General features: G+C 41.6%; 1 protein-coding gene across 2 annotated transcripts in view; it reads left to right on the top strand.

Moving 5' to 3' along the window:
• Positions 1-16,581, top strand: part of sap130b (Sin3A-associated protein b) — a 56,853-nt gene that overhangs the window by 21,250 nt on the left and 19,022 nt on the right. The window contains exons 8-15 of one of the 2 annotated variants that reach the window (XM_078563498.1): positions 1,338-1,485; positions 2,576-2,666; positions 5,879-5,977; positions 7,096-7,237; positions 7,828-7,958; positions 11,089-11,397; positions 14,162-14,333; positions 15,183-15,287. In XM_078563498.1, the coding sequence (XP_078419624.1) occupies positions 1,338-1,485; positions 2,576-2,666; positions 5,879-5,977; positions 7,096-7,237; positions 7,828-7,958; positions 11,089-11,397; positions 14,162-14,333; positions 15,183-15,287 (1,197 nt within the window). Of the gene's footprint in view, positions 1-1,337; positions 1,486-2,575; positions 2,667-5,872; positions 5,978-7,095; positions 7,238-7,827; positions 7,959-11,088; positions 11,398-14,161; positions 14,334-15,182; positions 15,288-16,581 lie in introns of both variants that reach the window. The other variant, XM_078563497.1, reaches the window with a different exon arrangement.

The raw sequence follows: 16,581 nt of genomic DNA, 5'->3' as shown, positions 1-16,581 counted from the left end.
GGAGAAAGGATTTCGTATGTAATAACTCTGCATGGCAAAGAAAACTTAGGTTTATTTTATGCTGTTTACATATTCAGGGTGTCTGTGCTTCACGGCCAATGAACTGCCTTTGTACTGTGCAGTAATTGGTATGTTACAGTGCTTATATTAGAATACTAGATTTCAGCTTGCTTGAAATGCCGTATCTTGCTTCCAGAAGACTGCGACTGTTGTTGCTGGAGTCTGTCCAAAGTTTTGACAGCGCCAAAAGAGAAATGAGTCTGGGAACACCGATAGGGTTCTCAGACGCATTCCTTCTCTGGCTGCTGTAACTTGGTTTGAGTTGTCATGAACAGCTCTGCACTTCAAAGGTGAAAATGTGGAGTTTTTGGAAACTGACCTGTAACCAGATCTGTATATTTATAATGCTGAATATTGTAATGAGATTCTGAAAAATGCATGGGCTCAAACATAGTGTTGGAATAAAGCCTTAAATTTTGGCATTCTCTATGGGTTTGCTGGGGAAGTGTTCCTGCAATCTGTAAAACTGTACAACCCTCTCCTGCCTTCAGTGATTCTGAATGGGTAGATGTGGAGAACATAGACTACTGTTGTCCTGACCTGAGGATTTAACTGCCGCATCAGTAACAGACATATATCATTGGGCATTGTATTTAATATATCAGGTAACTTTTCCTGCAATGTTGGTTACTATGCAGAACAAAATTACAGCTATATAAACCTCTGGTTAGACTCCACTTAAAGTACTGCGTTCAATTTCGGCTGTTGCACCTCAGGAAGGATATGTTGACCTTGAGGGGCTGCAGCATAGATTTACCAGAATGGTACTGGGCTAAAAGAATTAAATTATGAAGACCCGTTTCTGTAGCATGGTCAAGACTTGCATTCCCTTGAATGTAGAAGATGAAGGGATGACCTCATTGAGGTGTTTAAATTGATTAAAGGATTTGTTGGGGTTGATGCAAACTATTTCCTCTGCTGGGCAAGTCTTGAACAAGGCAGCATAACCTTAAAATTAGAGCCAGGTCATTCAGGGGTGATGTCAAGAAGCACTTCTTCACAAAGTGTAGTGAAGATCTGGACTCTCCTCCAAAACAACTGTCAATTGAAAATATCAAAACTAAGATTGATAGATTTTTATTAGGTAAGGGCATTAGGGATTGCAGAACCAAGGCTTAGATACAGGTCAGCTGTGATCTAATTGAATGATCGAACAGGCTTGAGAGGCTGAATGATGATCTCCTGTTCCTATGTTCCAAAAACATCGTTATTTGTCAGTAAATATTCAGATGATCCCTTGTTTGATTTGTAATTTTCGTCCCTCCCATCCTCTGCAGTAGACCAGCACTGACCATCCAACCTCACCCATCCGCTGCTACAATTAGCATCCAGCGCACTCAGCAACCCAGGGATACAACAGCTCGAATCACATTACCTTCCCACCCTGCAGTGGCTGCCCAGAAACCACAGCTCCACATAACACAGGTAAAGAGTTCCACCTCCCTCCCCTCCTACAGGGTTTTACTGCACAAGGAGCTACCAGGGATAATCCCTATTCCCTCCACCTGCATCTTCACCCCTACCCTTTCCCCTTGAAGCCCTTTCACTTTGATCCAAGTTAGATGTATCCCAGAAATGGAATGTTTTCGTAACGTGGGGAATTACTACTTTAGAGTCATTTCATGTGTAGTTTAACCAGAAGTTTGAGGATCGGCTAACTTTTAATGTCTTGTCCTTGACTCATTAAGTCACTTGAGTACCTTCAAACCAAGTTCTTGCTTGTTAGCAAGTGAGTTGATTATAAATGTTTTAAATTTTAAATATTTAAAAATTGGAAGACTTAATGCATTTAAGGCATAAATCTTTTGAGAACTGTGTGCAGTTAGTTTGGAGTGTTTGGAGTGTATGTCTAGTTCAGTGTGCATAAGCTGATAACCACTTTCTTGAAGCAATTCTCCAATGCCTTTCCAAATGGAAACATTTGTAGGGCTGTGGTGAAAGAGCAAGAAGTAGAATGACTTGGATGGATCTTTCAAAGAACTGGCACAGGCAGGATGGACTGAATGGCCCCCTTCTGTGCTATATGTATCTATGAATGCTGAGTTTGGTTCTCACAAATACAGGGGTTTCCCTGTGCTTATTTGTAGGACAGTGTCTGCAGTGCCAGAGTCATTCTTAACTCATCATTTGTGGCTCTTCAGCCACAAATGAATGGAAAGCTTACACAAATCAGCAATACTGGAAAGCATTGATTTTGCTGTTTGGAGCAGATGTCTTCAGCTGCACCTGTTGTAACAAATGAGCAGCAACTGTACTACCTTGATGCCACAACTGGCAGAGCTGCAGCTGTTTGTCAAGCTGGCAACTGTCAGGTGTTCACATATCAGAATCTCTGCAAGTGTAAGATCTGGTTGAGCTGGCTTGGAATTCTTGTTTCGTAACTTGTTATATTTCGTGTTTATCTCAAGATGGCTCCCTTCCTGTTGTTAGTCAGCCAGTGGAAATATAACAGATTGAAACCAGAGCTTGTAATGTTGTCAACTCCAATACCAACAAGGCAGTTCTCTTTCAACAGAAAACAATGTTCAGTACCGGGACACCAGTTGCTGCTGCTACTGTGGCACCCATACTCTCCACAAATTCAATCCCCTCTACCACAGGTCAGGGTGAGTACCTGGTGTCTGAAAAATGCTCATATTGTATGTGTGCTCTAGAGATTTCATTTTAGATTGACCAATAGCAGTTGACTGTTCTTTAGAATGCAAATAGCCCAGATAAGATGTGACGGAGAGTGGAACCTACTCAACCTCAGTGACAGTCACATTGTGTGTTTTTTTTTTAAAGATCATGTACTGAGACATTTTAAGATAGTCACTAACTTTCAAATCAAATTCAAGATTCAAGCTTTCTAATCTAATCCGCTTGTAAATGGATTGAGAACCAGAGGGCACAGTTTTAAAGTGTTTTGCAAAAGAAGCAAATGCAAGGTGACAAAAGTCTTTTTCACACAGCGAGTAGTTAGGGTTTGGAATGCACTGCCTGGAAGTGTGGTGGAGGCAGGTTCAATTGAGGCATTCAAGGAGGGCATTGGATGAATGAAATTGAAACAATGTGCAGGGTTACGGGGAAAAGGCAGGAGATTGGCATTAAGTTAAAATGCTCAGAGAGCCAGTGCAGACACAATGGGCCAAGTGGCCTCCTTCTACACTGTAACAATTCTGTGATTCTCTAATCTTCACAGGCCCAAAGCATCTCTAGGCACATTTTAAAAAGTAGCTTCCTTGGGTGAGTTGCGTAAACAATAGAAGTACAGCTACCTGCTAATACCTCCTTCATACCTCCTATATAGAATAAAGTTTCCTTGGCCTCAATTCTACTGAAGTCCTCAACCAGGTTTCCACCCTGCTGCAGTACTGAAGCAGTTCCTATCAAAATCACAAATAACATCCTGTGTGACTGTGACAAAGGCAAATTATCCCTCCTCGTCCTCCTTGATCTGTCAGCTTTTGACACTTTAGACCACACCATCATCGTCCAATGCCTTTCTACTGTTGTCCACCTGGGTGGGACTGCACTTGCCTGGCTCTTTTCTCATCTATCTAATTGTAGCCAGAGAACCATTCACAATGGTTTCTCTTCCTGCTCCTGCACCATTATCTTTGGTATCTCCCAAGGATCTTTCATTGGTTCCCTTCCTATTTCTCATCTACTTTTCTCTCAGCGACATCATCTGAAAAGTAAGGACCAGTTTCCAATTGTATGCTGACAAGCAGCTCTATCTCACCACCACCTCTCTTGATCCCTTCACTGTCTCTAAATTATCAGACTGCTTGCCCTGCATTCAGTACTAGATGAGTAAAAATTTCCTCCATTTAAATATTGGGAAGACTGAAGCTATTGTTTTCGGTCTTGCGCTAAACTCCATTCCCTTATCATTAACTCAGTCCTTCTCCCTGGCAACTGTCTTCGCAACCTTTTTGTTGTATTTGATGCTGAGATGAGTTACCTAATCTCTGTGCCATCACTAAAATGTCCTATTCCAACCTCTGTAACATTACCCGATTCTTCCCCTGCCTCAGCTCATTTGCTGAAACCTTCTTCCATACCTTTGTTACTTCTAGATTTAACTATTCCAAAGCACTCGTGGCTGGTCTCCACTTTCTACCCTCCGTAAATTGAGGTTATCCAAAATTCTACAGCCCAGGTCTTTACTTGCACTCCTGTGTTTGCTTACCTACAGTGGCTCTCATTTGAGCAACACCTTGATTTTAAATTTCTCATCCTTCTTTTCAAATCCTTCCTTAGTCTTGCTCTTCCCTATCTCTCTCAACTCCTCCAACCCACAACCCTTAAGGTATCTGCACTCATCTAATTCTAGCCTCTTGAGCGTCTCCAGTTGTATGGCTGTGCCTTCAGCTGCCTGAGCCTTAAACTCTGAAATTCCTTCCCTATGCCTCTCTTTCCTCTAAGATGCTCCTTAAAAACCTACTTCTTTAGCCACGCTTTGTAATCTGCCCTAATATCTTTTTATCTGACACAGTGTCAAATTTTTCTTTATAACGCTGCTGTGAAGCCCCTTGAGATTAAAGTTGCTATATCAATGCAGATTGTTATTGTGGAGATAGATGACTCCTGACACTGCTTCACAATAACTATGCAAAGATAACTTGTGACCCACAGGAAAAGAATCCCATGTGTCAGTTAAAGGTACTGATCACCTTTTATCAAGTCATGAAGTGGCAAAGAAGCACTGAAAAACAAAGCATCATTTTGGAAAAGTAGACATGTAACTTTCTCATTGGACAAATTGACTGGCATCTGGAATGTGACTGGGGCTGATAAGAGCCTGGCTAGTGGGGATGTAGATTATTGGGGCTTCAGTCTGATCCCAGTATAATAGTAATTGCTTCAAGGTTTTACAGATTACTTACAGTGGTATGAGTGTTAACGCCAAGGATTTGAACAGTTTCTGATTTCAGTCAGTTCATTTTAGGTAAAGGAGCAAATTGAGGTTAGCGTGGCCAATTGCCAATGTTAAAATCCAGACACACCCACATAAGGGTTGAAACCTTAACCTTTAAGCTGAATATTAAACTGCCACACAAGTCAGGTGGCTGCGATCTTTACTTGCACTCCTTGCATATACGAAACCACTTGGTAGTTTATAGAGCAGCTTTTGGTGGTGAAGCTACTATTTTAATTTTTAGGATGCTCTTCCTGCCTTTGTGACACACCGTGATTAGAACGCTGGTAAGCCTCAAGACAGTAGCTAGGAAAGACGAGAATCCTATTGAAGATTAATTCTATGTAGTGATTGACTTATTCATATTGTGCATTGTCTATTTTGATTTTATTTTCAGTGCTTGCATTCTGTGCTTTTTGCTGTATATCAATGCTGGATAACTTTTTTTTAAAAGTAGCTGGATATAGTTGTGAAGGGAGAGTGCCAACACTGATCCTTCTCTGATCTTAGGACAGCCTTTTGTGAAACACAGTTAAATGGTTAGAACAATGCTTAGCTGATTTTCTGTAATGCCTATTGCTTTAAGTTAACTTTGCAATGCGCAAAATATTTGAGTTTGCAACAGGTACAGCAAAGTCTGTGAAACGATCTTGAAGGAAACGATGAATGCAAGAAATTCAAAACCTAATCTGTTAGCGTTTTTTTTAAAGCTGACTTTTGTAATAGAATTTTTCTGTTAAATAATAAGACTAGAAAGTTTGGAAAAGATACAATCTTGTGTTTGTGCCTCTCAAACATGATCTAGCCTCTATTGCTGAGAGTTTATCTTATTTGGGAATAGATGTCATTGGTTGTCTGCCAGCTTTCTTGATATTTTCTTGATTCACAATCCCTCCTCTTCCTTGGCAGGTGCAGTTTCCCATGCTCAAGTGACGAGCAGTACAATTGTTAATATGACGATGGCTTCTCACACACCACATGCTCCTGTAGTCACCACTTCTACTATTCCCGTCGGTGAGTGAAAGCAAATGGCACAACTTCCAGATTGCAACGGAAAGTGCTACACTGAAGCAAACCCTGACCTCCAGTTGCAAGGAATCAGGTTCAACTCAAGCCTGAGTTTGCGTTAAGACATTGCATTCCTTCACATGCAAACTTCAGATTCCCATTCAGGATGCTGGGTACTTTGTATTGGCAGAGCTCTGCCTTCAGGGAGAGGTGGAATAATGTTCTGAATGAGACACTCAAAATTCTTCTCTTACCATTCAGTAGAAATTGTATTAATGACTCCCTAGAATAGTCTGACTGGATCGCCAGGTTTGTGATCCTACAATGGGACAAAGTACAATTGTAGGAAAAATTAACTACTTCACCTATCAGTAATGAGGTTTGGAAACATAAAAAATTTATGGCACAGAAAGGTGCCATTCCACCCATCATGTCTCTGCTGACTGAAAAAGAGCCATCAAGTCTATTCTCACCTTCCAGCCCTTGGTCCATAGCCCTGTAGGTTACAGCACATCAAGTGCATATCCAAGTACTTTTTAAATACAATGGGGGTTTCTGCCTCTACTACCCTTTCGGGCAGTGAGTTCCAGATCTCCACCATCCTCTCGGTGAAATAATTTCTCAACTCTCCTCTAATCCTTCTGTAATTTACTTCAAATCTATGCCTCCTGATGGTTGACCTCCCTGTAAAGGGAAAATTGCCCACCCTATGCACACTAACTAGGCCCTGTATAATTTTATACACCTAGATTAGATCTCTCCCCAGCCGCCTTTGTTCCAAGGAAAACAATCCCAGCCTACCCAATCTTTCCTCATGGCTAAAATTGTCCATTCCTGGCAACATCCTCATAAATCTCCTCCATACCGCTCCACTGCGATCGCATGGCTTCCTGTATTACGATGGCCAGAACTGTACACAGTATGTTCCTTTTGAGATGCTTTGAGCAGGAACCCACTGCTATTTGTTGGTCTAGATCAAGGGTTGGTTTTCTAGGCAGCATGTGGAAGTTCTCTTGCTCATCTGCTGTAACTTGGGAAGAGTCGCGAAACCTTGGAAAACTAGCACAAGCAGAAGGGAATGCAATCTCTACCACTAATGTATGCTATCCTGTGTTGTGTTGCAGCAAAAGTTGTTCCTCAACCAATAACCCACACTTCCCCACGGATCCAGCCTGACTATACAACAGAAAGGGGGAACCTGATCTCCATACCTGGTCATAGGGCCTCACCTAACCCTGTTACCATGGAAACACGAACTGAGAACAGGTAAGCTGCCAGACAGAATGATGTTCTTCAGTGTTTGAATGGATAAGTTAGAATCGCGAGCAAAAATTTTGTGGATAAATGTTCAGCATTCTCATTGCATTCAAATATGTCAAGATTTTCCTCTTGCTTTCTCCTTTTCTCCCTGCTGCCATCCCTCCGGGGGTGCTGACCCATAATCGTGCACAGCTGCACATATGCCGGGTGACACTTAACCCAAGTGATCCTTCAGTGTAGTGCGAAAGGGAAAAAAGCACCATGGCCTCCACCCAATTACCATCCAGTGACCCTGTTGGAAAATGTGGTTGTGTGGCAATGAGGATAGGATTGAATTAGACTGTAATGCACACCCTCTGCACCTCCCCCCCAACCCCAAACACCAGACAACACAACAACTTCTCGGCTGACACATGGGCAACTTGGGTAGGCGACAGATTTAATTTGAAGCAGGTGGAGGTATTGAAACCTAAATAAACTTGTAGAAATTCATTCAAAAGTTCAATGGTCTAGTCCCAGTTTGAATTGTGAAACCTGCTTGGAATTGCTACTAATTAAGATTAATTCACTTCTCATTCCTTTTCCCCTGCATCCAGGCAAGTACCTGTGCAGTTCCAGTATTATCTGCCAGCTTACCCACCATCAGCTGCCATCCCTGGCTACCCAACACTGGCGCACACCTTTACCCCAATAACTAGCACTGTGTCCACTATACGGCAATACCCAGGTATGGATATACTATATTCATTCATTGGTGCTTTTACAGCAGTGGCCAGGATAAGAATACATGAGGAACAAAGAGCTGTCAGAGGAGTTGAGAAGCCGGATGTTGAGAATTTAAATAAAAACAAAATGCTGGAAATACTCAGCAGATCATGCATCAACTGTGGAGAGAGAAAGAGTTACCGTTTCAAGTCAATGACCACTTCTGATGAAAGATAATTGACCCTTAATGTTAACTCTGTTTCTCTCTGCACCATTGATGCCTGACCTGCTGAGTATTTCCAGCATTTTCTGATTATATTTCAGGTTTCTAGCATCTGCAGTATTTTGCTTTGGTGTTGTTGAAAGTTAAATGGCTTGGCTGTTAGCTGGATAAACTCTGAGAAATTGCGAGGGTGCGCCATTAGATTTTAACTCAATTTTTTCAGTAGTTTCCTTAGCGATGTGAATTCCCCTCGTAAATGGGCATGCTTGGAGTGGTACTGTATTGAGCTCATAAAGACAAATAAATCCACTACAGAGATAGCAACAGTTTACTAGATTGTAAACTTTACAATATCTTTCAATTTAGAAGCAAGTTTTTTTTGAAAATCTGCATGGTGACTGATTATCTGACCTAGTTTCTTGCAGTAATATATCACCATGGAGAGGTGTTTTATAATTATACAATAATTAGTGTTCATGTGTAATTTTAATTGCTCAATAATTAGCTTGTGCATCTAACAACTGTTATGAAGGTTGTTATGAAGCCTGTGATCCTTGCATTATTCCCATGAAGTGAATAAAACCTTCCAACTCTCTCCAACGTAATGAAACAATCTTGTAATTTTCTTTTTCCTAATTATGTGGGAAAATTGTTTGATGTCTTTCACAGTCTTGTAGCAAAGTACAACTTGCGATTCAGTATGAGTTCAGAGTTGCAGCCTAGTTAAGACTGCTGTTATATTTGAATTTGGAGGTTCCAGTTAGTGGCAAGTTGTACAGTCCTTCATGGACAATGTTGCACCCTCATAGTTAATGGAAATTCTGTGATCTAAAATTTGCTGTATCTCTTCTAAAGGCATTTTCAGTGTGGGCTGGACTATACACACAAGGATGTTCTTGCATCTATATCCAAGGAAAGGACTTCAACACAATAGAATTTATTAAGTTTTAAGTATATTGTGTATATTTAAATCGCTTTTTTTTTAAATTTGCATGTTAAATACATTTTTCAGTTTATTTGAAACCTCGCCCCCCCCGCTGCCCAGTTGAAGTTTATTCTTATTTAACAAATGTGAAAAGAAATGACAAAAGCGTTGCTGTTAAACAATCCAAATCCCCAAAAAAAAAATATTCCTGATGGATAGCTCCACGGGTGCTGCCAACTCTTCAGTACCTTGTGCAAATGGCTGTTCATCTTGTCAGGCAAGTCTTCCCTGGATTTTGTTCTCACTTGACAGGCAAATATGCCCGTTATCCAGCTGGGGTGACTGGGGAGTAGTCAGGAGAGGGTACTTGGGCTGTCTGATTTATTCCCATTCATTTCCCCTACCCTGCAATCCTTCTCCACCCACCCACCACCCCCTCCACCTCCTCCTGGAGCTCCAAGGACCCTGAAGGGCAATCACTGCTCTCATGACTAATCCCCTACCAGATGAACTGATGTTAAAACTGAGACTACCTGTTTTCTTGATTTGTGCTACACTAGGCTGTGCCATTATTCAAAGTCATCAGAATGCTTTAGAGTAAGACAATTTTATGTGGGTTTTGTATGTTTTAAATATATGTTTTCGATTGTGTCAGCCTGAAAATTTTAGGTGTAAACTAAGTTTGGCATTTGCTAAATTTTATCTGAATACTTTATAAATCAATTAATGTCATCAAAATAATTATTTGAACAACTGTTCGGAATCAATCTATATACAGCTGTTGAAGGAAACCTAGGAAAGATGTGGCAGTTAGCCCTCTATTTACCCAGGCAAGTGTTACGTTCTTGCACATTTAAGTTTTTGAAATCGGGCCAAACACACTTACTTTAAGGATTGGGAGTTGCTAACTCTGCTTTCTTTTCCTTTTCTGTAAATGTGAACTTGATGAACCAGAATTAATACAGTGAAAATCCCTTTAACCAAACCATCAGCTCTCTAAAAGCACCAAACTTTTTGTAATAGGACTGAGATGGATTGCTTACAGGATGTAATGTGTAACTTCATCAATTGCTAAGTTTAATGGGAAGATCAGAATAATCATAGCTTTTGAGCTGAAACTCTGGTATCCCAGAATTTGTTTTCAATTGCAATCTAACTGTCATTCCATATTTTCTTGGGCACATTGACAAAAAAGACAGCTTGTTCACCTTTTTAGAACCATCACTCATCTTATGGGCTTGACTGGAGCCATGGCTTCATTTGGTCATTAGCCCCTGGTACCAGTCACAATCAACGTGGCTAACTGCTCCTAAAGGTAAATGTAGCAGAGGAACAGACAGCATGTCAGACTAGTTGATTTTAAAATGACGACTTCTTATAAACTCTCAAGCTGCCATTTGCTTTCACACTTTAATGAGATTTATGCACTCTATCTGACCCTGTTTACTTGCGTTTATTCCCTTCATTTGGTTTTATAAATCGTGCTCCATTTGGCAGGTGAGATGGAGATAAAAGGAGGGTTCCGTTGTGCTATGTTTATGAACCCAGTGGCGAATCTTCGGTTGTCCACAATTGACACGGGGGACTGGTGGGGAGCGTGGGGGTGCAGACAGCAGTGAGGGTTTATTTGCATGTTGTGTAATGAAATCATAACTTGTAAAGAAAGTGTCTTATGATTGTTACTGCTTTTGTGCACAAAGGAAATCTTTGTCAGTGTCCATGTTAACAACTAAGAGCAAAGACTGGGCTACTTGTTTTATGATTTTTACATAACCAGCTAATATATGCTTGTAAAGAACTAATTTGCAGAGCTATGGAGAAAAATCTTGGGTGTGGGACTGAATTGGGGAGTTCTTTCAAAGAGCCAGCACAGGCACAACAGGCTGAATGGCCTCCATCTGTGCTGTAACATTCTATGATCCTATAACTTCTCTTTGTAAAAACATGAGCTTCTGAATAAGTAAGTTGTTTCTTTTTAAGACTAATGTCCAATCTCTGTCTCAGTTTCAGCACAAGCACCGAGCTCTGTGTCTGCAGCAGCAATCGCAGCTCAGGCAGGTGTGGGCGTGGCCTCCACTGTCCATCTGAACCCTATGCAGCTGATGACTGTGGACACTACGCATGCACGTCACATTCAGGGGCTGCAGCCTGCATCGATCAGTGCCCAGGGGCTACAGCCTACTTCAATTGGCCCCCAAGGGATTCAACCAGCTCCACTTGGGGCACAGGGGATTCAGTCAACATCTATTGGCACCCAAGCTATGCAACCTGCAACACTTGGCCCTCAACAGACTACAGAGAACAAACCACCAGGTAAAGAGGAAGCTGCATTTTGAGTAATTTATGGGCTCGGCTACATCACTGTACAGAAAAGGGAAGCAATTACTAACAAAAAGGCATCCCCAATGTCTGAAAAGGCGAAGCAATTGTGACCGAATTCTTGACATTCGAATTAATTGCACCGTATTTTGCTCTGTATTAATTTTTAACAGAAGCCCAGGAACAGAGACTTGCATGTTTGTATACACAAATTGTTGAACAAGTTGAAAAGGCTGCTTAAAAATGCATCTGGGATACTTTGTATAAATCGAGACATGGAGTATAAAAGCAAGGAAGTTATGGTGAACCTTTATAAATCTCTGGTCTAGCCTCAGCTGGAGTACTGTGTTCACTTTTGGACACCACACTTTAGAAAGCATGTCAAAGCCTTAAAAAGGGTACAGAGAAGATTTACTAGAATGGTACCAGGGATGAGGGGCTTCAGTTTTGTGGATCTGGGATAGTCCTGCTTGGAGCAGAGAAGGTTAAGGGGAGATTTACTTGATGGGTTCAAAATTATGAAGCGTTTTAATAAAGTTTCCATGGAAAATTGTTTCTACTGGCAGGAGGATTAGTAACCAGAGGGGACAGATTTAAGATAATTGACAAGACAATGGGTGGGGGAGATTTGGAATTTTTTAATGTAATGAGTTATGATTTGGAAGGGACTGCCTGAAAGGGCAGTGGAAGCAGACACTGTAGGTACTTCCAAAAGGGAATTGGATATATACTTAAAGCAACATTTGCTAGGCTATGGGGAAAGAGCAGGGGAGTGGAACTAATTGGATTAGTTGCTCCTTAAGACCTTTTTTCTGACCAAGCTTTTTGACATCTGACCTAATAACTCCATATGTGGCACGTTTGTCAAAATTTGTTTGATAATGCTCCTGTGAAGTGCAATGAGATGCTTTGTAACATTTAAAGATGCTTTATAAATACAAGTTGTTGTTAGCCCTTTCAAAGGGCAGACACTGTGTGTCTCCTGTGCTGTCCAATTCTGATTCTTGTAATTTATCTATTAACTTGTGTAATTTATTCAGTCTGGGTGTTTGAGCTTATCCCTAGTAGCCTGGATGCCTGTTGTAGTTCAGTTGTGTGTTCCTAACGTAATAATTACACTGAAGGTTTAATAAACATCTTAGGTATGGATTGGCAGTGGTTATGTTACTGGACTATTAATCCAGAAGAAAAACTTGCAAATATATGGTGACTTTACAACACTAGATATTTCACAGGAGACCTATCAGACAAAATTTTACATTGAACCACATAGGGAGATATTAGGGTGGGTGACCAATGGCTTGGACAAAGAGTTATGTTTAAAAGGGGTCTTGAAGGAAGTGAAAGAGGTCAAGAGGTAGAAAGGTTAAGGGAGAAAATTGCAGAGTTTAGGGCTTAGACAGCTGAAAGCATGGCTGCTAATGGTGATGTGAAGGGAATTGGGATGTTCAAATGGCCAGAGTTGGAGTAAGGTTGTGGGGCTGGAGGAGGTTACGTAAACAGGGAGGTGCGAGACCATGGAAGGATTTGAAAACAAGAATGAGAATTTTTAAATCGTAGTATCGACTGTAAGCCAGGAAGCACAGGATACTGGGTGAACGGGGCTTGATGCAACTTAGCATGTGGGCAGCAGAATTTTGGATGGGCACAAATTCGAGGTATCAAAATGGAAGGCCAGCCAGGAGAGTGTTTAGAATAGTTGAGGTAACAAAACCATGGTTGAGGGATATCAGCGCAGATGAGCTGAGGCAGTGGTGGAGGCAAATAATGTTACCAATAGGTTGTCCTCCTGATCGGGGAGTATGGAGTTGGAAGCTCAGCTCGGGCTCAAATAGGACACTGAGGTCTAGAACAACCTGGTTCAGCCTGAGACAATGGTGAAGGAGAGGATGGAATCCGTGGCGAGGGAACAGTATTTGTAGCGTGGTTAGAAGACAATGGGACCTTAATCGTCTTGTTTTAATTTAAGTAAATTTTGGCTCGTCCAAGCCTGGATGTTGGTCCAAGCAGTCTGACATAGGCATTGGAGAGGTTGATAGCGGTGGTGATGAACTAAAGCTGGGCATCGTTAATATGTTGTCAGGTTCCCCCCACTAGTGTCCTGGGAAGTATTTATCTTTCAACCGACATCACTGAAATAGTTTATCCTGTCACTATCACATTGTGGGATTTTACTGTGCATGTATCAGCTGCCACGTTTCCCAAATTACAACAGTGACTACAATTCAAAAAGGACGTCATTGGCTGTAACATGCTTTGGGAATTGTTCAAACACTTACATTTTTATATCGCTTTTCACAATGTTACTGAGGGGGAAACAGGTAGTTGGATAGAGGATGCTTTGTACTCTCCAAGTCGTTCCTGATCATATTCATTAGTTACGCTGTGCCTGGTTCCAAATATCACCGAGGACATGGTGCTCCAGATCTGTTTATGAAATAGTGTGAGCTGGAGACGGTGAGTGGTCGTCTTAATTACACAAAAAGCAAACTGGATAATAGTAGATCTTTAATAATTGCTGGCTGGGATAATGGGTGTAGAACAGCTTCAGGCCTCAATTGATGAGAAACCCTGGGGCTTCACCCTTGTAGTTTGCCCCCTGAATCACCCCACTGAGTTCCACCTTTGGAACTTGCTTGATGCCAGTTGCTCTTTCGTTTTTAGTTAAATTGTCAAATCTACTCTAGCACTGTGTGTTGGATTCACAAGTCCATCAGGAACATCATGTCATTGCTTTACATGTGCCTTTTCTCAGCAGTGGTGTTAACAGATGGGGCCACCATTGTAGCCAATCCCATTAGCACATTTAGTGCAACGCCTGCTGTCACCACTGTGATCCAGACCCACACTCAGAGCAACAGTACAACTGCTCCAGCACAGGGATCTTCGCCACGACCCAGCATTCTACGCAAGAAGCCAGCCTCAGATGGGTAAGAACGGTTAACTGCTGATTGGCTGACTGCACCTGGTCAGTTTGACAGGGACAAAGATAATGGAGGGGAGTTCTGACTTTAATTTAGACTGTAGGAAAATTCTTTCGGTTGCTTAGGGACATGTCGCGAAATCTGACTAATGTGCATTGAGGAAAATCTTTCTATGATCGTCAATGAGTTTTAGGGAATGTTGGGGGGAAAACTGTGTGGAGGAAAAGTAAATCTGATAAATCACCCAAGTGTAGAAACATTTTGAGAATACCAGAAGGAATATTAAGCTTGCTGGCTGCAATATAGCAACTGAGCTGACATTCCCAGCGCTGGAAATACTGTTTGGTCTCAGATAATCCCATCCATATGCTGTCTATAGCTCAAACATCTGAAAGCACTTCACGTGCAGAGGACTTCTGTAGCCACAACCAATAAATATAAATTTTCCTAGCCAAAACAAACTTAACTAAGTGCCATTGTTAGAGTTTTATGATGTAATTGTTTTTAAAAGATTTTTAGCTGACTTGTTAGGCAGATCAGTTGTCCTGTAGCAATGCCAATGAATTTTGGTTTAGTGCATGTACACTTGATCTGGGTATGTTGCAGTATGATTCAGTTCATGTTCTTATACACCTGATCTGGTTGCATGGAGCTTGATGTTCTACTGAAGACCTCTGACCTTCAACATGTTTGTTCAGCTGGACTTCAGCTGAAATGCCCCTAAATTGCGATTGCACTTCTAATCCCTGGGTTAATACCTGGGCCCCTAATGTACATTATATTGCCTGAAATAAATGGGCTGTGATTTTGTTCAATAAGGTATTTTAACTTCTTATTGTGTCTTTTTTTTTGCAGTATGGCTGTCCGGAAAAGCCTCATTCCTCCGCAGCCAACAGAGGCAACAAGCCCTCGCTTAGATGGCACAATGCGGAATGCATCAGGATCCCCGCGACCAGTTGGGTAAGAGCATTAATTGTTTTGTGTGCCTTTTTCTCAAGCTCTGTTTTTGTGTACGATTGACAGAAATGAAACAAATCTAGAAACAGAAAATGCTGTAAATAGTCAGCAAGCCTGGCAGAATCTGACCTGAAACATTAACTCCGTTTCTCTTTCCACAGATGCTGCCAGACCTGCTGAGTATGTTCAGCGTCTTCTGTTTTTATTTCAGATTTTCAACATCTTCAGCACTTTGTTCTTGTCTTTGTACGAGATCTGTATAATCTGCTCTGAAGTCTAGGTCAACCCTGCTTCATAACAGATCACCTGGATCGGGGGAGGTGGTGGCGTAGTATTGTCACTGAACTGGTAATCCAGAAACCTAGGGTAATGCTCTGCCTGGGTTCGAATCCTACCATGGCAGATGGTGAAATTTGAATTCAATAAAAATCTGGAATTAAAAGTCTGATGATGACCATGAAACTATTGTCGATTGTTGTAAAAGCCCATCTGGTTCACTAGTGCCTTTTAGGGAAGGAAATCTGCCATCCTTACCTGGTCTGGCCTACATATGACTCCAGACCCACAGCAATGTGGTTGACTCTTAACTGCCTCTGAACAAGGGCAGTTAGGGGTGATAATAAATGCTGGTCTAGCCAGCGACACCCACATCAATGAACAAATTAAAAAAAAAAATACTCTGAGGGCTCTGTGTGTGTATCCAGTAAGCAGCTGAACCCTCCAGACCAAAAATGTGCTGTGTTGTGTTGTGCTAGCTTTTGGCACATAATTTAGAGTTGTGTCCCTGGATTCAGGAAGGAAAAATCAACCACTGGTTCTATTCCTGATTGCAATGTAGCGTCCTCTTTTGAAAGTGTGCACGTGCAGATCTTCTGATTTGTGATGCAACCATGGTTGTACAGTCCATTTGTGTTCCTGGTCAAGACTTGGACCAGTTGGATGAGCCTACACCAAGGGTGACTGTTATCAGTGTTGCTAAACTTCAGTGAAGGTACCGATGCCTTTTGGAGATCAGGTTAGAAACTGGTGAAAGGGAGAGGATATAGTGGACACTTGAATGTAGATTTTCTGCTGGTAACCCCTGATTTTTGAGGCAACATTAAGGTGAAACCTGGGGCTGTGATCAGCTGGTAAGCAATTAAAGTATTTTAGCACAGCGAAAGAAGGCAATGGCAGGCATAATACAAACAGTCTGTTCCAGGAAGATATAGCTGGTTTGTCTTGCTTACTTACCTGACTGATAAGGTTGCTAAATATTTGGCTGTATAGTATTGTGATGTGTGAGTTGGCCACTTCT

The sequence above is a fragment of the Cetorhinus maximus genome, chromosome 19 (genome assembly GCF_964194155.1).
Source record: "Cetorhinus maximus chromosome 19, sCetMax3.hap1.1, whole genome shotgun sequence".
NCBI classification, from domain to species: domain Eukaryota; kingdom Metazoa; phylum Chordata; class Chondrichthyes; order Lamniformes; family Cetorhinidae; genus Cetorhinus; species Cetorhinus maximus.
Note: the sequence above shows the minus strand (reverse complement) of the source record. Positions and strands in the feature narration are given on the sequence as shown.